Source organism: Ammospiza nelsoni, chromosome 5 (genome assembly GCF_027579445.1).
Source record: "Ammospiza nelsoni isolate bAmmNel1 chromosome 5, bAmmNel1.pri, whole genome shotgun sequence".
NCBI classification, from domain to species: domain Eukaryota; kingdom Metazoa; phylum Chordata; class Aves; order Passeriformes; family Passerellidae; genus Ammospiza; species Ammospiza nelsoni.
This window is the reverse complement of record NC_080637.1, coordinates 50,222,147-50,244,198: the sequence shown is the minus strand read 5'-3', so window position 1 is coordinate 50,244,198 and position 22,052 is coordinate 50,222,147. Positions and strand designations below refer to the sequence as shown.

Genomic DNA, 22,052 nt, shown 5'->3' with positions numbered 1-22,052 from the left:
CTTTTCCTCCTTTCTCCTAAAAATTGAACTACAAACTTCCTAGCTGTCTTGCTCTCCCACCTCAGACAGGACTGTTGCAGAGAGCTGCCGTGGGCTGCCTCACCCTCTGCCCCACAAACGCCTGTTATCGATTTGGGAAACAAAGACACACGTTTAATCTTCCCCCACCATCACTCTAGTCTGCACTGCTCACGGACGAGCTGCTCCAGACAGCTACTTTCTCCTTGCTCCAATAGAGGCTGTGCCGTGCCCGCTCCTGTTCCCAGGCACACTGGGGCCTTGGCGACGCAGCCCTGCCCAGAAAAGAGGAGCAGAAGAGGGAAAACAAACAAAATCAATTTCAAGGTCTACTCAGTAATGGCAGGAAATCCTTCCTAGCAGGCAGGGAAGCAGGAGCATGTGTGTTTAAAACAGCTCCAGTGCTGGGTATGAAACAACGGTAAAGATTACCTCTTCTTTCCCCCCAGGCATATTTGAGGGGATAGCAAGGGAGCCAGAGCTACAAAAAACTCCTCAAATTTGGCCGTTGACAGCGTACAGTCACCTTCTCTCCCCACAGAAAGCAGGGTACCCCAGCCCCCCAAAACCATCACCCCGGAGCCAACAAGAGACCTGCCTGACTTGTGGTGCCGCAAGGAAGACAGATGGGGAGGCTGAAGGAAGAGTAGAGATGAAGGGAATGCTGAGGAGGAAAAGTGGAGCTGGACATGGAGCAGTCTGGGCAGGGGAATGTGAAGGAAGCCCAAGCAACAGAGTCTGGCCCTGGTGGCGAGGCCGGTGAGTGCTGTGGGACGGTGAGTGCTCGGTGTGATGGGACAAGTGGGCACTGGTGCAGGATGCAAAGGAAACAGAAGCCTGCACCCCATGACATGAGGGGAGGCCCCCAGCCTCCAACCTGTCCCTTGCTAACAGTGGCAGAGCTTTGCACCCTGCTGTGTCACCCCCTGCCTGCTGCACGCCCACCCTGGCAGCACCGAGGCGGGAGTGGAACTGAGAGGAGCCCATCTGAGAGCTGCACCAGGCCACCCCACCCACAGTGCAGGGGCAGTGTGAGAGCTGCACCAGGCCACCCCACAGTGCAGGGGCAGTGTGAGAGCTGCACCAAGCCACCCCACCCACAGTGTACAGATCAGGGTGGGAGGGGTATCCTTTATCTGCTACCCTGTGGGAAAAGTGCTGTAGGCTTCTATATAACTTCTTGCCAGGGGAAGTGATGCTTTGCACTGTGCAGATTTTATTACTGAAGGTTACAGGAGCATGGTGGCAAGGTTTGTACCTCTGGCTGATGCTGCTCTGGCAGTGAGGGGAAGGGTGAGCCCTTCTGCACCAGCCTGGCCCCACTCACGCAGGCTGGCATGGGAAGAGTTGGGTATCGCAGCAGGGCAGGCCTCAGCTCTCCCACGGTCCAGACCTGTCCCTCAGCAGGCACCACAACTTCTTCCCAGAGACAAAGAGGTGACAAAAATAGATTTTCACAGAGAGTGATGACTCAGACCGGTGAGTGGCCAGAGCAGCCTCCCTGTCCCATGAATAACAACTCAGAGATGCTTGGTGGGCAGCCGGCCCTCGCAAGGACGGTGCGTGACAGGGTGGGGAAAGCAATGTGGGGCTTTTTTGGTTGCTGGTATGAGCAGGATTGGTGACAGAAGCTGGATTTAACAAGAGCTCATGGATTCAGCCCAGAGGGACTGGGAGAGAGCAATTAAGGGATTTTCTTCCATTTAATTAACACCAAAATGGTGTCTGGGATAGCAGCTGTCCCCAAGGGGCAGCTGCAGACAGGGTCAAGGCAGGACAAGGGGTCACCCTGCTGTGCCCCCTGGGTGAGAGGGACATTTGGGATAGAATGCTGGCTTATGGGGAAGGACATCTGCTGTTCCAAGGCTGCCCTGCACCCAACCCTCCCCACAGGAACCAGGCAGCTCCATCCTGGCCAGCATGAAACCCTGGCCCATTCATGATGCTGAGGCCAGCAGAGTGGTGGGGTGAGGGAAGGGGGGAGACCTTTTCTCAGGGGAGTGTAAGCTGATGCCTCTGAGCTGGGGGATTCCCTCCTCCCAGGTCATCACCCAGTACAGGAACATCCCCAGGGCCACCCTAAGGAGATCAAAGGGCTCCTCTGCACTCACTCCATGGAGTCAGCTCCACCATCTCCTTAGATCAGGAGCCTTCAGACCCTGGGGATCTGCAGGTTCCCAGATCTACACAGCGTGGAAATCCTGGCTTCTTTATTTCCAGGTTTCTCAGCCCTGCAGATGTGACTTGCATCACCTTGCCCCGGTTACTGGGTCTGCCTGCACGAGGGCACTGCTGCAGGACCTCATTGGATTTGTTCAGCCAGGCTGGGGTCTCTTTTCAGCCTTCCTCCTGGTCCAGAAAGCATTGGGTGAGAGCTGGCTTCATTTGGTGCCCTCAAATCCAGCCAAAAGCCCACCGGGTTCTGGGCAGAGCCAGGGGGCAAGGGAGGAGGGAGGGGAGTGCTGGCTTTGTGAGTGTTTTCTGCAGAAGAGGCAAAGTGAGCCTGGTGCCATGACACGGATGACACCTGCACTGTGCTTGGCTTGGGTGGGCAGCATTCCCTGCTGCCAGCCATGCCACCACTGGAGCAGGCCCTGCTGTGGCTTCCCAAAGCTCACACACTGCAGAAGTACCTCGAGGCAGCAACTCTGTCTAAGGAATGCCCAGCTCAGCCCAATCTCCCTTGGGGTGAGACTGCAGCATACGCTCCTGAAGGGCAGCCCTGAGGGTGTTTTGGTTGGAGCTGTGCCCAGACACTGCCCTTTCCCAGCATCCAGAAGTGCTGCCTTCCTGCAGGACCTCTCTGTCCAAAAGCAACTGGCTTGCCCACCACATCTCCCACCACCAGCACTTCCCACTGAGTTGAGCTAAGCCTTTTTATGCAGCTGCTCCAGGCTGGAGAGTGATGGAGTGAATCTGGGGCTTCAATTACACACAGGGAGAAGATTTTTTCACCATATTTCTTAGATCAGCTTGTGAGAAAGCACACTTAAGCACGTGTTCTGGAGTAAAGCCTTTTTCAGCCACCAAGTGCTAGGTTGTACCCTGATCTAAATTCATTATTAAAACAAAAGGATATGGGAGACCCATGGAAGACTCCAAAGCACTTGGGAAGAGAGTGTTCAGGTTCCACTTGCTACAGCTTGGCCTTTCCAAATGTTCCCTCTTCCCTTAACATTCCAGAATACTCCTTTATTTATTTTCAGAGCTTCTTTGTGCCCAGAAAGGTCCAAAGCCCAAAGCAGGGCTGATCCATGGTGCCCAAGCAGGGTGCAGGTGCTTGTGTTTGACTGCAGAGCTGATCTGTGCTAGATCAGGGGAGCCATTTCCACAGCTCTCCTCCAAGCTCCACAAGGCAGAGCCCACCCAAGGAAAACAACAACAGCTTTTGGAATGTAACAATTTATTGGGGTTAATTTTTTGTTTTAATTTTTAACTCCCCATTTCTGGCATTGATACAATATTCAAGAGCAGCAGAAAGAACAAAATGTACAAGAATACAAGAGTAATTAGCACAACCCCACCCCCAAACCTGGAGCAAACCAGTTTCTTGTAGGAAGCACCAAGGGAAGGAGTGATTCAATCACCCTTCCAGTGGCTCTGCCTCCCACCTATCCACTCTAGACAGAGTTTAGCCAGCTGGGAACTGGATTAAAAAACAAAACAAAACTGAACAAACACTATATTTAAAATGAAAATTGCAAGACAAAAAAATAATATATAGATATACAATTCATCCGTGCACAATCCTTAAATGCTTTTTTTTCAAAATAAAAAAAAAAAATTACAAGATACATATTTAGGTTTATTTTAAATTAAAAAAAAAAATTACCACCTTCACTCTGTATGCCAAGTGAGGGGAAATGAAGAGACAGATGGGTTGCACCAGAACTATGAGCACTTGGAGTTAGTTCTCCAAGAGGAAGGAAGGGCTCTGATGCTGCCAAAGCTCAAGCACAGGCAGAAACTGAAGCACCCAAGTACCACAGAATGCAGTGGGGTCACTGGCCTGCTCCAAGTTCAGTGTTTGCAGGAATCTGCAGCATTTGAGCCTAAGCTTGGCACAGGGAAAGGTGAAAGGAAGGAACAGATGAAGCAGGCCCCTGTCCTCCACCACCAGCAGACAACTTTCTATGCAAAAAGAAAACAAATGGGGGAAAAAGTCTCAAAGCAGAGAGTCTTGTCTATTCTTAGGGAGTGTACAAGGCTTAATGGCACAGGGGAGAAGAGGAAAGAGGACAGCACACACTGAGTTTATTTGCTTGGGGGAGGTGCAGGCATGACAACTCTTTTCTAAAAAAAGTCATCACAACGATTAATTTTTTTGTTCCGTTTGAGAACTTGACCTAAGATTCTGCCCCTGCTTTGCAGCTGGGGGCTGGAAGCAGCAGGCTCCCTCCAGGGCACCTACTTGTGCAAGAGCACCTACTTGCTGTCCTGCCCAGAGGAAACCCTCAGTACCCCTAGAGAGCAGGGGCCAGCTGGGGGCATGTGGGGGCATGGGAAAGCCCCATCAGTCCTACGAGGCCCTGAAGCCCCACGAAGTGCTTTGAGCCACCCAGCTGTGTGCTGGAGGTTTGATGTGAGCTCCAAGTGCTGAACAAGGAATGAAGTAAAGAACCAGGGCCCTGCAATGGGAATGAACACTTTGCCTGCATGTCCCACCATGCTCCTCTCCCCTCAGCAGACTCATTTGCTGAACCATTGCAGAAGCTGGCACCTCTCTAGAGGTCTCACCTGACTTTTCCCTGTGCCCAGCACGCTGCTGTGCTGGCTGCCCACTTCCCAGCTCCACCCAGCCCAGGGCACAGAGGGCACCCTGCTCCTCCACCCCAGGGCCACCTGCCAGTGCCTGCAGGGTGTGGGCTCAGAGCACAGAGCTCAGCTGGAGTGGAAGGACCCTACCCCAAGGACTGTGCTTTTGGATGGCCCTGGAGTCATTGTTTCCCACCACATAGGAGCTGCAATGGACAGAAGAGCTGCCAGAGGCAGCCAACCACCACAGGACTATCTCCCTTCACTTCTGGAGGGAGAAATTTACAGAAGGGAAGAAAGAAGAACTCAGGGCCCTGCTGCATCCTTACAGGCAAGGCAGGTGGGACACAGGGCACCTCAGAATCACCACACAGAACACAGGACAAGCTCCCGGTGCCAAGACTGACCCTGCTCAGAAAAGGGTGCAAATACCTTCGACCACATCCATCTGACACAGGGCAATGGCAAAATGCGAGAGGAGCAGAGGTGGAAAGGCAAAGGTGAGGACGGAGACAGACTCCAACATCTCCTGCCATCTACACCCCCAAAAAGAAACCATACACATTGCACTCTGGGGAAGGATCTCAAAAATAGAAGAAAATAAAGACACTTACTTTCTCAACCTCAGAGCACTGGCAAAATGAAGATACTTCCTGAAATTACCTGGGGAAGGAAGCACAGACAGGGAGCAGGGGATTTCTGAAGCAACACTGAGCGCTCCATCTCTGTGCAAACACCTCGAGAGTTGGGCTGCCAGCACCCTCAGCAGGATGGTCTCCTCCACCCCCACCCCCTTTGCATGAGGAAGACAGAGGCACAGGGCAGTGACACAGCTGGCAAGCCAAGAAGGAACAGAACGAGGAGGCACCAAATCCCCAACCCCAAATTAACCCTCTACAGCAGATCACCTTCGGAGCGGAGATCAGGGAGGCTGCGCATGGGGCGGTGGGTGAGATGGGGAGAAAGGGGGAAGGAGGCTTTTTATAGTCATATATTTATATATAAGAAGTAAATAAGATTGCAGCTCTTGCGTGATTATTGGGCAATTGAAAAATGCAGCAAAAGCAAGCGACATTGGAGTAAAAGGATGTGCCAGGCAAGGAGGAAAAAGTCTTGTCAGAAGGTGGGGAAGGAAGCAAAAGGGAAAATAAGCACTTAGCCAAACACGCACTCCAGGTTTGTTACAGCTCCCTGGGAAGAAGGACCTGCTCCTGAGCAGCCCCACTCATGCCATGGCCTGGGGTGGGCAGAAGAATGGGGAACTCAGGACACCATCCTTCAAGCATGGCAACTGCTTTCTGCCAGGAAGTCCCCAGGGAGGTGGTCATCTCCAAACGCTGGGAGCTGCTGAAGCCTCCTCTACAAAGAGGGGCTGGAGAAGGGAGTGATATCCCTAGGAAGACTCAGCTCAGAGACAGCTCCTACCTGGTAAAAAGCATTATTGTGGGTTTGAAGTTTTTTTTTCTTTGTTTATTTCACAAAATTTCCCTGGGAACTTCAGTAAGGGGAGACACAGAGAAATGCTCCCATTCTCTTTTGAAAACAGAATTTAAGCAGTGGCTCACCACAGCTGGGCCCGCTCACCACACTAATTCTGTTTTTCATCCCCAAAGGAGCTTGTATCTCATTAGCTTCATGCCCCTCCAGTCCCATGCTGCTCATTGAGAGGAGAGCCTGAGACAGGAGGTTTCTGTTCCAAGTTGAAAGCCAAGGGAAGCACTGACACTTTGATGGGCAGACAGAGAAGTTCCCAAGTGCAACCCAGGCTATGGGAAGCATCGAGACATCAGTCATTGCCACTGCAAAGGGCACCAGAAGTCCAGACAAGAAAAGCCGTTCAAGTGTCCCTGCCTACCATCTTCTGTTCAGACACCAACACCTGGTGGTTTCCGTCTTCCCTGCAGTCACTCCCACGTGCCAGATGAACACCAGAGACATCTTGGACAGGGAAGCCAGAGCTTCCACCATCGCTCTGAAGGAACATTCAGGCAACTCTTCCCCACCACCCCAAAGGAAGCTGGAGAAAAAGGCTGCCCTAATTGACAAGTCCTGTCAGAGTGTTCCTCTCCCCTTCTCCACCCTAAAAACTTCCAGCATTTGCTGGCCTCGAGAAGAGGGTGCACGTCCCTCAGCAGCACAATCAGAGCACACACAAGGCAGCGCTCTCATCTGCCTCTAGAGATCTGGCCACTGTCAGAGAAGGGGTGCTGGAATACACAACAATGGGATTCAGTTTTCTGTCCTGACGTGGTGAATTCTATACAGAAAAATGTCACCCCCCACCCAGTATTCAAAGGAGTTTAAGAAACCTTACAGAGGAGAGGCATATCTGCTTCCCAGGAAATAAGCCCACCATGATTAATTCTGTTTGGATATATGGGATGGAAAAGAGACAGCAACTTGGCAGGAAAGGTACATGCCAACCCAAAACGTTAGCGGCTTGCTGTGCATGCAAAGTAAGTCAACTGTTTCCCTGTAGATGGCCTGATCCACGTTCTGCCAGAACGTGACCAGCCACCTCTGAGGGCTGCTCAGCCAGAAAACCACTTGGAGACTCCACCTTAGCTCACAGGAGAGGTATGGGAGGGAAGGGAACTCACTCCAACACTTGGGAGGCAAGGACGGGAAAGGTTTGTAGACAGGGTTCCTCCAACATGCAACTTGCCTTTCAGCTCAGAGATCGCTGCTTAGTCCTAGAATGCCTTTCCCTCCAGTTCAAGCAAGCCAAACACCATCCCAGACACACATGCTTCGATACTACAAAATACTCTTTTCTCTAAGGACCATCTAATACCACTACAGTTTGTGCAATCACTGCATTTATTATTCATTTTTAAACTCTCTCTCGCTCTCTCCCTGTAGAAATTTTTTTTTAAACTTTTCTTTTTTTATGCAAAACTAATAATTTCACTTTTTCCACTCCATCATAAAATCTCCTCTAAAAACACGACAACGAGAACAAACATGGCACAGACACAGAGAATATTTCCCTGTTTTTGTTGATTTTTTTCCCTAAGGGTTACGGGGAAAGGAAGGGGATACTTTCAAATAAACTCCTCCCTCAATTCCATGCCCATTTTAAAAGGCACGGATGAATCTTCTTTCCTATGTCCATTAAGGAGCAAAGGCAAAAATTCAGAAGGAGGAGCACAGCCCACGTGAATACGAAGGTAGGTTAGCTAGCCTCAAGTGTCTTGTCCACCTGAGGGAACTCGAGGCTACTGCTGCATTCAAGTTAGCAAACCTCTAACTCAAACCAGCACGGGATCCTCATTTCGGATCCAGAGGTTCAGGGTTTGGTTCCCACCTGGTGACCCACCCAGGGAGGGATTTGTCACACAAGCAGGTGAGCTGTGTCTGCAAGCCGGATCATACTCCTTTCTTCCTCCACAACGAGGATCTACCACACGAGTTTCTCTGCTGCAACAAGTCCCCTCATCTCCTCACCGCAGGAAGGAGGTCCTTGCGGAGCATCCCTACAATGACCCACTGTTTTACTCTTCACAGACAGTTCCCTTGCTTGCCACTCTGGAGAAAGGCAAAACCCCTTCAATTAAACAATTCCTGCCCCTTGCCCCCAAAGAACACCATACAAGAGACACTGGGGAAAAGAATTCTGCCAAGCAACACACCTTGGCCAAAACACATCAAGAGTTTCCTATTAAAGTTCCCTTTTATCTCCCACTTAAACGCTTCAACACTTTTTTCAGAACCTTGATACCACAAAACAAAACACAGCACCACATACACACCAAACAGTAACTTAACAACCTAAAGTGACTGGCCGGTTTGCATCCACCCCATAAAGCAGCTCCTCTTATCTCACAGCCACAGATTAGTTCTTATTCAGAAGGGGGAGGAAAAAGAGAAGAATCTCCTCGCTATTTTCCTAAGAAAGAGCTTTTCCCTATGCCTACAAACTGCTCATCTTTGAAGCTGCAGTCAAATGGATAGGCTATGCTAACATAAGGGATCCCTGGGTGTGCCAGGCACAGGAAAGATGCGCAAAAAGAAAACCCAAACCAAAAAAAAAACCAACACCCACAAAAAATACAAGCAGGTATTAACACAGACACGCACACAAGTCCAACAAGTTATAGAAAGCCTTAGCTTGGTGAATGGATGGATCAGGGAAGTCTCTTTGTCCCTGCCCCTAGCTTCAGCTGTGAATGAAAGCACATCCCCGAAGAGTCCACTAAGCTCTTTAACCAAGGAAAGAAAAAGAAAGAGGTGTACCAAGGGTGGTGCTAACAGCACCTGGAATCCCCCTCAGACTGTCTGCGCAGACACCCAACCACAACTGGTGTGAATTCACCGTTTCCCATGGCTTGGAATGCCACCCACTGCAAGGCAAGGTTTGTGGGGAGGGCAGCAAAGATTTTACTACACCAACCCAGGCGCTGGAGGCAGGGAATAGACACACGCTGGGCACAAAAGCCCTAATTAAGGTCAGAAGCTGGTCTATCCCTCTACCACCCTGACAATGTCCCTTGGGCAGACAAATATTACTTCCCTCCCACAAATTGCCTCCCTTCTATCCTCAGATCACTACAACCACAAAATCACTACTGCAGGAGAGCACTCCTCAGAGCCAGCAGCTCCTGAACATCCTTGTGTGAAAGCACCAGAGGGGCCAATTCCACTTGTGTTCACCCGCCCAGGGCAGGCTTATAAGCAAATGAGCCCTGGCATGAGGAATTTTTTCCACCCTTTTCACCTCTGCAGCATGTTATGTAGAAGTGACACCCCTCTGCCCCATCCAGGGACAGGGCTGAGAGGGTGAGGCTCTCCCACCAGTTCATCAGCATCTCTTTTCCTTGCCTCTACGAGCTCAGTCCTGTGCAAGTAGAGGAAGAAAGGAGAGCAAAGGAACAGCTTTTCACCATGAAGCTTAGGACCCACACAGAAACAGAGCAAGCCAGAAATGGCAGGCAAAAAACAGAGCTTATCTTGGATGTGAACAAAGCTGGTCAGGGAAAGAGGGAGCTGGGGAATAAACAGCAAGCTGTGGTCTTGCTCCCTCCTACTTGCTAGGGGTGAAGAGAAGGAATTTCTAGATCAGCTTTAGGGGAAGAGATCCAGCGCACATGCATGCGATGTGAGAGAACAGGTATTTCTTATGAGCACCTTTGGTTGACAGTTGTAAGGGCTGTTTCAGACAGAGGGGAAACCTCTTCCAGGCCACCCACCAGAGGGAGGGGAGAGCAGGAGGGACACAACCGAGCAGGAGGGGCAAAAACAAGCAGGGAGAACAACCAACCTGCCTTAGCGTCCACCCCTCCTTCCTTTGGAAGGAGCAAGAGGAAGCAAAGAGGGCTGGGGGAGCAGCCTCATGCGGCTGGGCAGCGTCACGCTGCTGCCATCATCCTCCCACAGACCGAGGATGGAGGCACAGCCCGCTCCTGCTTCTGCCACAGAAAGGCCAGAGAAAGGCATTTCATGTCCCTCTCCCCCAAACAAGTGCACTGATGGACATCAGGAGGAAGATATGGGCTGGAAGCAGACTCCTCTTTTCTTCCCTTTCTCCTGAGGAGCTGAACAGGCTGGAAGATGAGGGAGAAGAGGAGGGATCAGGGCACCTGAAAGCACCCATACAACTGCCAAGGTAGCACCAATAGTCAAAGGAAAGGGGAAGCCAATATGAGGCATAGGCTGCATGGGGCAACCCCCAGCACCCCAGCTTTGTCTCAAGCACCTTCCAGGCATGACATTTCACCTGTCCTTCTGCCCCTCACTCTGAGAGCATCTGGATCAGCAACTGCCACAAGGACAGTAGAGGAGAGGGCAGATCCAGGCCGCAGGCCAAGAGGGGAAGGATGGCAGGATGGTAGTCATGGCAAGGGGGAAACAAGAATGGAAGAGTCTGCATGCACGTTGTGGGAGAAGGTCTGGAGGACACGGGCAAGGGCTCCAATCCTCTTACATCCTCCCCTCACGGGTTTGAAGCTCCTCTTCAGTTTTTGTCAAAGATAGAAGGGGAATGAGGAAGAGCAGCACCTTCCTCACCACCTGCACAGGCACACAGACACATGCTCACTCATCCCTCAGCCCCAAAGGCTCCACCGCCTGTTGGACAACACCACATTCAAGGACAAACAACCACTCCCCAGCCCCACCATAACCCTCCCTACCTCCTCCTAGCAGTACCAACACCCAGGAACAGTGGGTGCTCCCACACCCCCACTGACACACTCCAGCCTCCAGGCAAGAGGAATTGGGCAGGAGGAGAGGAGGAGGAAGGGTGGCAGTGAGGGTAGAGGGACAGCCAAGGGGAGAAGGAGAGAACTAAGGACAGCCATTCGCACCACGACTTCTCTCAGGCAGAGCTCCCCCCACACCCCTGGAGTGGGGGGACCCGGTTGCTCACTTGCTGCCTCCTCCGCCACTGCCCGCCGCCACCTTCTCAAAATCCTCTGCATTGCAGAACTCCTTGATGGTTACAGTGAGGAGGTTGCTGGTGACATCTGTGACCACCACATTAGAGCAAGGGGACATCTCAGGACGCCAGTCACCAGCCTCCTGCTCTGGGTCAGAAGAGGAGAGGGACAAGGAGGGAGTCTGCCCCCCACTGCACCCCCCCGAGGGAGAACGCTTGCTGGTGGCGGCTGACTCAGGGGGGATTGAGAGGTCGAGGACCTCTGACTCACGCCAGTCGGGGATGGCTGGGCTGAGGGTCTCAGGGAGCAGCTTTGGAGGGGAATCATCTGGGTCGGAGGAGGAGTGGGGAGCAGGTGAAGGACAGCCAGAGGAGCTGGAGCTGGGGGCATCGTAGGGGGTGGAGCCCATAATGAGCCCACAGGAGGCTGCCTGGGAGCCTTCGGCCTCCCCCTTGCCCTCCAGAGAGGGGGTAGGTGCAGCAGACGGCTTATTGTAGAGCGAAAAGGTGCCAAACTTCATGTGGCGGATCTGAGTGCGCAGGACGCTCTCGCTGAACTTTTTGCTCTTGCCAATGACCCGGTTTCGGGAAGGGATCTTGGGCCGGGCCAGGCCCCCGGCCCCATTGGCTGGCTTCCCACCTTTGTCAATGACCTTGAGGTTGAGGATGATGCGGCTGCGCTTGGGCTCGCGGGGTTTCACCTTACGGTTGATGATGCGCACGGTCTCCGAGAAGGGCGAGACAGGAGGACGAATGCCGGCACCGCCGGCCACGCTGCCACCGTTCTGGGGATCCGGGCGGGGCAGGGGGCGCCGGGACATGCGGTGGCATCGCCGGATGTCCTTCTTGAGCCGGTGCACCGCGGCGCTGGAGTGGAGCTTGGGAGAGGAGGTACTGGAACCAGGCTTGACAGAAAAGTGTACATCCCCAATGTGGAGGGCCTCCGCTTGGGCCCGAGCCTGCGGTGGTGGGGAGAAAGAAAACAAACAGGGTCAGAGAGGCAGCCTAGCTGCAGCCAGAGCTCCAGTGGGGCACTGCTCACTCACCAAGCACTCACCGGCAGCACCGTGACACATTTATACCCAACATCAATGACAAGCACAGGAACACACCTACAAACTATTGATAGCTCCAGCACAGCCCCCAGACAGACACAGGGCTGTAACATTTTTGGGCAGCTGATGTCTCCCTAGGCTGTACCCCTGTTGACACATGCTTTCCCCAGGGAGAAACTGCGACTTCCCAGGCAGGTGTCAGGGTTAAAGTTAATGGTCTCCAAAGCCCCCCTTGGTTGTCATCAGTCAAAGTACACAACCCTCCACTGTCAGCCAAAGAAGCCAGCATCATCCTAGGCGCTTGGGGCTGTCAGTGCTGAGACAGCATCCAAACTTACAAAGGGATTGTACCAGGTTCTCTACAAATGGAACGTGAGATAAGAGGGAAGAGGCAGAGTAATGCCTAATGAGAATTGCCTCTAAAAAGGGTGGTAGAAGGGGGTCTTGAGGAACACAGATGGAGGCTGGTGAGAATGGTCTGATGGAGATGTCTTCATTAAACACAAGAAATTTAGAGGTCTGATTTTCAACTAGGATCACATGGAAGTCATTCATTCTTACTGTGCGGTGGGAGCAAAGTCCAGTGTTTAAAGCCAGAGATGAAGCCAGCTGGAATTCAAGTATAATTTAACTACACCTCCAAATAAGAGATTGGCTTGTCCTTTTGAACACCACACTTGTTTGAAACCTAGCAGTGGACCAGAGCAGGAATAGCACCTGTTCAACTGTTCTGTGTCAGCCCTCCTCAAGAGCCAGGCCAGGGGAACAATATTTTTCATCTCTTCTGGTGCCAAAAACTGCCCTGTTTCATCCAGCAGAGACAGGAACATTTCCTGGCAGCAGGAACAACAGTTTCATTGATAAGCTGGTGCTGTATGACCTGTGGGCATGGAAAACCAGAGTCTATTCTTACACCACATCTCATCAGAGCACTGTTGCTTGTATAGCTCATCCTTCCACCTGCACCCCAGGACTTGCCCAAGCCAACCCCCTTCCATATTCCCTCTCAGCAGCGGTGACAAGAAGAAGCCACGCAGGCCTGGAGGGGACAGGCGAGCCCCCACCCTGTGACTGCCCATCCCGCGAGCAGCTTCCCCCACCTCGTGGGCACAGAAAGAACTGCACTGCTACAACACGACAGCTGCTTTTCCTCTCCAACTTTTCCATCCCATTGCCCCTTGCACACGCCAAGATCGGGATGGCTTCTTGCCAGCTAAGAGCTTAGCGCTCAACTCCATCTCCTTTGTCACCCTGCAGGCTGTGCCTCCTACCAGAGAAACGCCTGGGGAAAAAATGTGCGTGTAAAGGCAGGGATCTAGCAGATCTAAGCGAGGGGCCCAGCCAGCCCCTGCACAAAAAGCTCAAAGTCCTGGCCCTACAGCTCCAGAGCTTTGCTGTTAGCCAGAGCCCCTCTTCTCCCACAGAGATACCCATGGGAACCACAGAAGATCCTGAATGAGCACAGAATGGAGACGTGAAGACATTTTGTTCCTCTCTCGACTAACACTGGATGATGACAGCCTTCAGTACTACTTGTATTCTGGCTTTAAAAGAACTGCAAAAATGAGGCCTCCTTCTCTGGCTGTACAAGAACACACAAACTGAAGGCTCACCCTGTCTGGGGACCTAGACTCCGTGTTAGCCAAATGACAAAGAAACAGACAAAATTAGCACAACTCCAAGGCAGGCACAGCCACTCTGCTCATTAACACACAGGGTGTTCCCACCTAGCTAAAGGGAAGTGTTCCCAACACACACAAACCCCAACACTTTTTCTGCTGTAGCACAAAGCATCCCAGTGTCCACCTAGTTACTCCTTGCTCAGCCTCCTGTGTTACTCCATGCCCCAAACTGTTGAGAAAATAAGACACAGTTCCTGTCACAGGCATAGTACAGGCCTGAGCCCAGCAACAGCTCCAGATGAACTCCCTGCACCGCACATGAACTCTCCCCCTCACATCACTACACAATCACAACTTGGAGACACTGCAGACCCGGTCAGGAGGTCACAGGCAAATGCACATTTGGGCTGTGCTTACTCTATCTCTTCACGGGTGCCTCTGAAGCAGATGGCAGGCACAAGGACAAGCTAAAGTTTGCTTTCTGACATTACATACCAGCACAGCCTGAATTAACAAATTTACTCCTTTTCATCCTGCTCCACACCACAGCCAGCCCTTCCAGCATTGCTGCTCTTGTGCTTTGGGTTTCTTACCAATTTACCACTGCTGAGCCAAGAGCAAAGGGCAATACAACGTCCCATTCCAAAACCCAGGACAAGGAAGCCAGGCAGAGGCTACAGACAGATGCATCACTGAAAATCCTTCTACAGCTTCAGTGGATGGACACAGGTATCCTTCAGGGCCTCTCCTGTTGCCAACACTGCACTTTCAGATTAATTGCCTAGGCCATAATCATGCCTTTGAGTGAGGAGTTCTGCCCCCTCTGTGCCATTCTGCTGCAAGTCAAATCTAATTGCCACCTTCCACCAGCACCGCCTCCATCACCCAGGAGAGAAAGAAGGCAGCTTCCCAGAAGTGTGGGGAAAGCAGTCACAAACACCCTCAGTTTCCTTGTACACCCCAAAAATTCCTGAGCAAAGCTTCCCATCAGCCCCATGAAACAAAGTGATAATTCTGGGATGGTTACTTCCTGGCCACTTCCACAGCCCTGTTCTTTTACCTCCTCTTTCTGCATACATTAATCAGCTCCTGTCCTGTTTTCACAGAGACCTGTCCTGGTTTTGTGCTTGTCCAGCAGCTACTGCAGAGACCTGGTACATGGCTTGGACTTTTCCAGTGTGCCAGAACCAGTAGGTCTCATTTACGTGCCATGTGTCTGCGTTTCCAGTTACTTCTGGGGCACTTTCTCACGGCTGAAGCTGTTTCTAACTCATGTTTCAACTATCTGCCTTTATTGAATTCCAGCTTCAGTAGTGTCCAGGTGGTCTACACACAGCATTGATACTTTGGTCAGATTAAGAGAGAGGGTTAAATTAGGGCCCATCAGCCCTCCCCTGCTGCTACACTGCTATCCCCAGTGACCAGCTTCAATGCAAGTTCCAAAGAGCATTATGCAAATATTCTGCTTACCTTGAGATTGTTTTTCCAGGTAAGGTTTCAAGAAAAATCGTATCAGATGCTTTATCTAAGACCAGCCCCAGAGCTTTCTCACTTGGGAAGCTCAGTATTCCTACCACAGGATCAGGTTTATTCAGGCATCACCTACATGTACTCGTCCCTTCACTGCAGAGGACAGCACAGAGGCTCTCCTTCCCCTGCTTCCAACTTTGGATTAAGTAACTTGCTACCTTTGGTTTGGAGAAGACTCAACATTCAGTTTTATCTGCTGGAAATGCACTTCTCCCTGCTCTGGGCCCATTCCTTGATCATTCCCAAGCCATATGAGGATAATGTCTTTGAGAAACAAAGCCCCTGAATCCTTTCAGCTGTGTCACCACAGTTTGCTTCTTGGCTCACAAATTCTCCACATGGAAACCACCTCTCTAGGTTTTGCTGCTTTCACCAGCAGGATGTACTCACTGCTGAAGAGGTATTCAGCATGTATACGGAGTAATTCACTCTGCTTACAGCTCAGCCTACATCAGGATGCAGTTTCTGGAAGCTTGCTGCAGTGCTCTGTCATGAGAGCAAGCCAATTGCTGGGATTGCTTCCCTTCCCCCTCTTCCCGTCTGGGATATGTATCACCTTTATTTATCTTGTACAGCTCTCCCTCACTGCCCCTGGGAAGTAGTCTATCTCCCCCATTCCCTACTATTTCTGAATAAGTGTCCCTCGAGGCCCAGCAAGCATATTTGTTCATTCATTCCCTTAACACACCGAGGCATACGAGCACGTACACAGACATGTGCTTAGAAAGGCCTCTCCTACCTGATTTGTATCAAAATCTCTACAATTTGGAAGAAAAAAATCAAACCCAAGACCTTGTAAAGCAATAGATTTCTAGTGAATTATTTTAAAATCTCGCCAATTCCAGTAGTGCTGCTGCACCATAGTAGTGCTACTCTCTCATAAATTACTGGCTCTGCTTTGTCTTTTATTCTCCACCTGCATTCACACAGTCTTTGCTCCCAACAGCATTTGCAAGAGCTCTTCTTTCCCCTTTTTGGCTGCCATTCTGCCTTTTTATCACCCTCTTTCTTCTGCAGTCTTCCAAGTGACAAGGCAAAAGCAAGCCAGTTCATAGCACAGTTCTCCCAAGCAACACTGCCATAAACTAAAGTTTTCCTCCGGATTGGGAACAAAATGCTACAAAAGGGGAACGGTCTGTTTTCAAATTACTCAGGATAATTTATGAACAGGGAGGAGATCAAAAGAAACCCAATTCCAGCTTTGGAGTTCAAGAGAGGGCGAAAGGACAGAGCACCATGCTGCTCAGCCCCTTCTTCCCCCACTCTCCTACTAAGAATCCCTTTACCCTTGTTCTCCCTTACTTCTTCCTTCCCATTAACCTTCTTCGCTCCTGTCACCTTAGTATTTATGGCCACCCCAGCTAGGGGTCTTTACCAGCCACCCACTGAGCTTGCAGACTGGGCTCTGCCTCTGAATAGCACTTGCTAGACTTTATTAAGTGAGTTGGTGAGGTTTGCATTCCACACATTGGAGTGCCTAGAGAAAAAAGCTAAATAAAAAGAGCAAATCGAGCAGGAGAAAAAGAGGAAGATCACTACAGCACATGCTATGTCTCTCTCTAATCTCATACCAGCATCCATGCTGAAGGGCCTGTCCTCAAGGATCACTTCTGCCAGACACCTGAAGAGCCTTACATACAGTAAGGCTGCCATTTCAGACTAAGAACTTGGGTTTCCCATCTGCTCAGCAAAGGGCTGCAGCACACCAGCAGCCTCCCAAGAATCACAGCCTCCTGCCAAGCCAGAGCTCAGCTGTGGGAACGTTTGCCCCTAGCATGCAAAGGATAAAGACCCATTTCCTGCCCAAAACTCTGCAGTTAAAGTTTTAACACCGGCCATCTTGATAGCGATATTACAAAGCCTGGACTGTGATGTGCCTCTGCAGTCTGATGGGAAGGGCAAGTGTTAGACAGCTCTCAGAAACAGGAGCCTGGCTTACAAAGCAGCAGGTGGTCAAAGATGCAGCTTTTCAAAGCTTTTCCAAAGGCGTGGGCCACTAACCTGCAGGAATGCTTTCTGCAAATCCCCCTGGGTACCTATCTGCAACTTTTGAGAACTAATCCCAGGATAAACCTAGTCCCAAGTGCAAGCTAAAACACCCACACAAGCCAAGGGACTGAGTGCCACATCAGGGCACTTATTTTGATGCCATTCCGGAGACTCAGATGTCTAGGTTTAAGCACCAATACACAGGAAAAATCCTAGCAAGCCACTCAGTCAAGGGCAGACTACTCCATCAAAGAAGTCCTAGGCCAGATTTCTGCTTAAACATCAGTGCATCCAGGCCTAATCTGTTCAGTTAACAGATCAAAAAGAATATTGTTCTAACTGCCAACTCCAAATACTCCCTCTGGGATACAAGAATCAAATTTCTTCCCCTGCTTCCGAAATTCTCACTGGCAAGAGATTCTGCAGCTGAAAGAACTGAAAATACTGTTAGCAATGCCCGAGGCAGAACCCAATCCCACTCCTCCCCCAACAGAACCGGTGCTGCAGGGCTGGAAGAGGGGAAACGTGCATCTTCAGGGATCAGAAAAGCTGAGTTACAAACCATCCCACTGTCTCTGCCGTAACTCTAGCCACAGTTGTGTCGATTGTGGTTTGCCTGAACAGAGCTCAAACAAGTTCAGATGGGGCTGGCTCAGACAGAGTTACTGCTCACTGCCTGGTCTGGGGTGTTATTTTTAGGGTAGGATCCGAAGTCACAGAGGAACAGCAAGTCAGAGCTGCTCTGTTTCCCAGAGGTGCAAACCCAGCAGCAGTGGTAGCGCTCTGCCCTGCCAGCCTCTCCCACAACGTGGCACCAGCCCTCAGGAGAGCTGATCTTGCTCCCTATCACGAGTCATCTTCTACAAAGTACCAAGCCAGCTCTGCAAACCTACAGGTTTCCAGTACCATTTGAGGAGCTGGCAGAAGGAAGATGTGCCACAGAAACGTGTCACGGACGTGATTCAAAGGATGCTGCTGAATAATTCACGTTCAGTTTAGGGGAGTTTTAAAGGGTAATGGGAAAAGAGAAGCAATGAGTGGGTTTTGAGTTCGGGGGTTGGTTTTGGTTTTTAAATGAGTGAGAATGAGTAATTTTTTGTAAAATGAGTGATATGGCAATAGATGTGGCCATATCACATTCAGAATAAAAAATAAAAGAAAGTGATTACACATAGCATAGTCACCGCTCTACAGCTCTGAACAGTGTCAGGTGTTACAAATACCAGAATTTTTTAATGCAGGCAGAGGACTCTTTCAAGCTGGTGATTTTTCCTTCAGGTGTTCCTTTGCATTGTTGGAAATTTAAACACAAGAGTTACATTTAATGCATGACTGCCAGAAAGAGGAAATCCAGCTAGTCTGTGTTCTCTCAATAGAGCACAAGAGGTAGTACATTATCAGATATGTTTGTAATTCTCAGGCTACAGACACAAACACTGTTAGCAGAAAAACAGGCGTGCGGGTAGGACAGTTCCATCAGCAGGACTTCCCAAGGATTGCCATGGTCCCCTGGGCTTCACGCAGAGCATCAGAATACGCCTGCTCCTGCATTTCTTCCGTGTGCTTCATTAAGCCCTCTCAAAGCAGAGAAGAGGTGACACCCTACCCCTCACTGTGCTTTCCGGTGCTCATGCAGTTAAAAGTGCTGTGCTGACTTGAGTAAAGCTCCTACTGCTGCCAGGCAAAGGGAAGTATTAACCTGTTTCACAGATGGGGAAACACGCACAAAGCCTAAGTGACTTGCCCAAAGCCACAGGATGACTTGGTGATAGTGATGCCTTACTACAGGGTCCACACTGGCTGTTCCCGGGCTTCCTATCAGAATAAAACCAGGGGAATTCCAGACTTGCTCATCTCTCTAAACTGTACAAAAGTGTGTTCTTTCTATGCTCATTTGAAGCCAGCGATTGTGACAGCTGGAGAGGAAGGGGAGGGAAGAGGGGAGTAGAACAAGGCATTTAATCTGTAAACTAATAAATTCACAGAGCTCACATAACAGTCATGCAGCTACCAGAGTTCTTAATTTAAAAAAAGGTAAAAATACAGAGCAAGTAGGCTTGCACTAGGGACTACCTTCCTTGCTCTTCTCTGCAAGCAAACAGAGATGCTACGACATCTTGCAGAGATGCTGAGTCTATCAGAAAGGAACTGGAAACTTCAGCTGCCTTCCTATGCAGAGGTGAAACACTCCTCCTCCTCCTCCTAGCCACCTCTCACCCTCTGCAAAAGCTAAACAAGCCTGCAGTTTACAGATCAAAGCATGAACCCTTCATGAAACTCCCGTGGAGCACCCACATCCTTAAATGCAATCAGAGGAGCACAAGTGGCAGTGGGATTCCCGCCTCTGCTGCCTGACCGCTCAGCACGCTGCTAAGTTGCAGGGCACGGGTTGGATGGAACAGCCTGCTGAAGGAAGAGGGAACGAGACTGGCTGGCTCTCCACTGCGGCAGCAGAAGGCCACGAGAAGGAGAGGATATTGGAAGAAGAGACTGCAGGCTCACCACGCACATCTGCGTGTGCTGACCGTCCTGCTGAGGCCCCGCCGCACGCACACCGCCCTCCCCTCACACGCTCCTGCGCCTCTGCCCACCCCCCCTTTCCTGTCGGGTTTTCCCCGCGCTCCCAGAGCCAGGCATCAGGCACAAGTCACTTGAAAGTCCAGTCCTTCCAAGGGCACGCACCAGCAAGGTTTGAGAGATTTTTTTTTTTTTGCTAGGCCTAAGTTATTTAATTAAGAGTTACCTTCAGCAGAAAAGTTTTAGGTTTAGGTCCTCTCTTCTTGGGCCCGTACAGCTCACGTTCTCGTTCCCTTTAGGGAATCAAATTTTTCAAGAAGTTAAAACTTTTCCCAAAGGGAAAAACAGAAGCATACAAGTTAAAGGAAAAAAAAAAAAAAAAAAAAAAGGAAAAAAAATAAGAAAAAAAGAAAAGGAACGCTGGACGCTGTTTCCCGCTCGCCCACCCAAAGTCAAACCTGCTGCTGCAGCCCCCCCAGCCCAGGGTGGGGGATGAACACTCACTTCTGCTCGAAGGCGGCGATGAGGCGGGAGTCCAGGATGTTCTCCTCGGGTTCCCAGGTGCTGTACCTGCCGGGCGGGAGCAGCGGAGGGTACAAGCGAAGTGGTTAGCGCCCAAATCCCCCCGCAGCCGCGCACACGGATACCTCCCCCTCCATCCCATGCCCCCTATCCCCGCAGCCCGGGCGGGATACACTCACTTGATGGCCCAGCCTTTCCATTTCACCAGGTACTCGATGCGCCCCTGCAACACACGGGGAAGAAGACGGGTGGGGGGGGAGGGGGGGTGTGTGAGGCGGGGGCCCGGCGGGAGGGCCAGCGGCGCGGCCGGGGCCCGGCAGCGAGAACCGAGGTGGGGGGGGGGGGGGAGTCCCGCAATCCCAGTGGGGGCGGCTCCTCACCTTTCGGATGCGGCGCTTGATGATGGACTCGGCGGCGAAGACGCGCTCCCCCACTGCAGACAGCTCCATCTTGCTGCTCCCCCTCGGCGGCGGCGGCAGCGGCGGCGGCGCCCACAGCCCATAATAATCCCGCCCGCCCGCGCGCGCCGCCCCGCCCCCTGCCTGCGGCCCCGCCCTCCTCGTGCCGCCGCCGGCTCGCGCACGCCCGCGCGCCCCCTCCCGCCGCGGCCGCGCGTGACCCGCCCCCCCCGTGGGTGAGGGCCCTTAAAGGGGCCGCGGCCGGGCGGGGCGGGGAGCTTCGGGCCTGCGGGACGGCCGCGCAGCGGGGAGGGGAGCGAACGGAAGGGAAGCGAATCCCGCCCGGCAGGTCCCCGGCATGGCGGCGGTACTGCCCCTTCCCGCCCGAACGGGGCCTCTTTTTTACTTAAAACAATGGCGGCAGCCTCTTCTCCCGCTGCAGATGCACCGTCACCCCTCTCGCCAGCGAGGAGGCAGGCAGCCTTGAAGCACGTACCACGGCAAAAACCAACAATAAAGGCGCTTAAATATTTTCTTTCCTTTTTCTGTGTTTTATTCCATTTAGCTGGTGTGTGTGCCAGTATAAGGTACAATTTTTGCGCCAATGTAAGGTAGTGCGAGGTAAATGGGCCAACCATGCTACATAAACCTGTAAGGAAACCAGAAAATGTTAAGTCACTTAGAGGAATTCCCTGCCCTGACTATTGCTGCAAAATCCTCATTAATTTGCAGCATACTTTACACTCTCCTCCAGGTGCTAAAAAGACAAAAATCTCAGTCAACAAAAATCGTTCTCTGTGGTTCAAAGTGGAAGCTCATTGCCCTGCAGCTGTATTTGTGTGGAACGCAGGGTCCACCCTTACCTGGAAGACCTTGTCTGGCCCATTCTGCTTTCTCACCTGGTTTTTGGGTGAGGAGGCTGTGCATTTCAGATACCCTCTGGAAAAAGTGGGAGCTGTCATGAGGGCTAGAGGGAATGGTTGTTGTCCTGCATTTGCTGCTCTTTCCAAACCCAGTGTGACCAGCAAGGTACCTGCAGAGCACTGTAACCCCTCCATTACCTGCTCCTCAGCTGGGCTGGCAGGGACCCCTCACAGCCCCTGTGGCCCTTGCTAACCCTTTCTACATTTGCATTCACATTCCCTTTCCACTTCTTGCTCAGGGGTTTCACCCAGGAGGAGGAAATTCTGGAAAGGGCTATATTATGGCTATAATATCAGTTCTAGTAGGGATGGATTTCCCAAAGTCAAGGCAGGCAGGTAACATTCAA

General features: G+C 51.4%; 1 protein-coding gene across 2 annotated transcripts; it reads right to left on the bottom strand.

Moving 5' to 3' along the window:
- Positions 1–3,404: 3,404 nt before the first annotated feature.
- CBX6 (chromobox 6) lies at positions 3,405–20,846 on the bottom strand. 2 transcript variants are annotated; one of them, XM_059473374.1, is made up of 5 exons: positions 20,765–20,846; positions 20,564–20,607; positions 20,367–20,432; positions 20,089–20,155; positions 3,405–12,108 (listed from the first exon to the last, which is right to left on the bottom strand). In XM_059473374.1, the coding sequence occupies exons 1-5, from the start codon at positions 20,831–20,833 to the stop codon at positions 11,137–11,139; spliced, it is 1,218 nt and encodes a 405-aa protein (XP_059329357.1). In that variant the 5' UTR covers positions 20,834–20,846; the 3' UTR covers positions 3,405–11,136. The 2 variants fall into 2 exon arrangements, with proteins under 2 accessions (XP_059329357.1, XP_059329358.1); XM_059473375.1 differs by having other exon boundaries at positions 3,405–12,054.
- Positions 20,847–22,052: the final 1,206 nt, after the last annotated feature.

Excerpts from the sequence above, each read along its gene's own strand:
- CBX6 (XM_059473374.1), bottom strand. The coding sequence starts at position 20,833 with ATGGAGCTGTCTGCAGTGGGGGAGCGCGTCTTCGCCGCCGAGTCCATC. Across the intron at positions 20,156-20,366 it reads ATCGCCGCCTTCGAGCAGAA|GGAACGAGAACGTGAGCTGT; the intron begins GTGAGTGTTCAT and ends GATTCCCTAAAG. Across the intron at positions 12,109-20,088 it reads CTAAAACTTTTCTGCTGAAG|GCTCGGGCCCAAGCGGAGGC; the intron begins GTAACTCTTAAT and ends CCACCACCGCAG.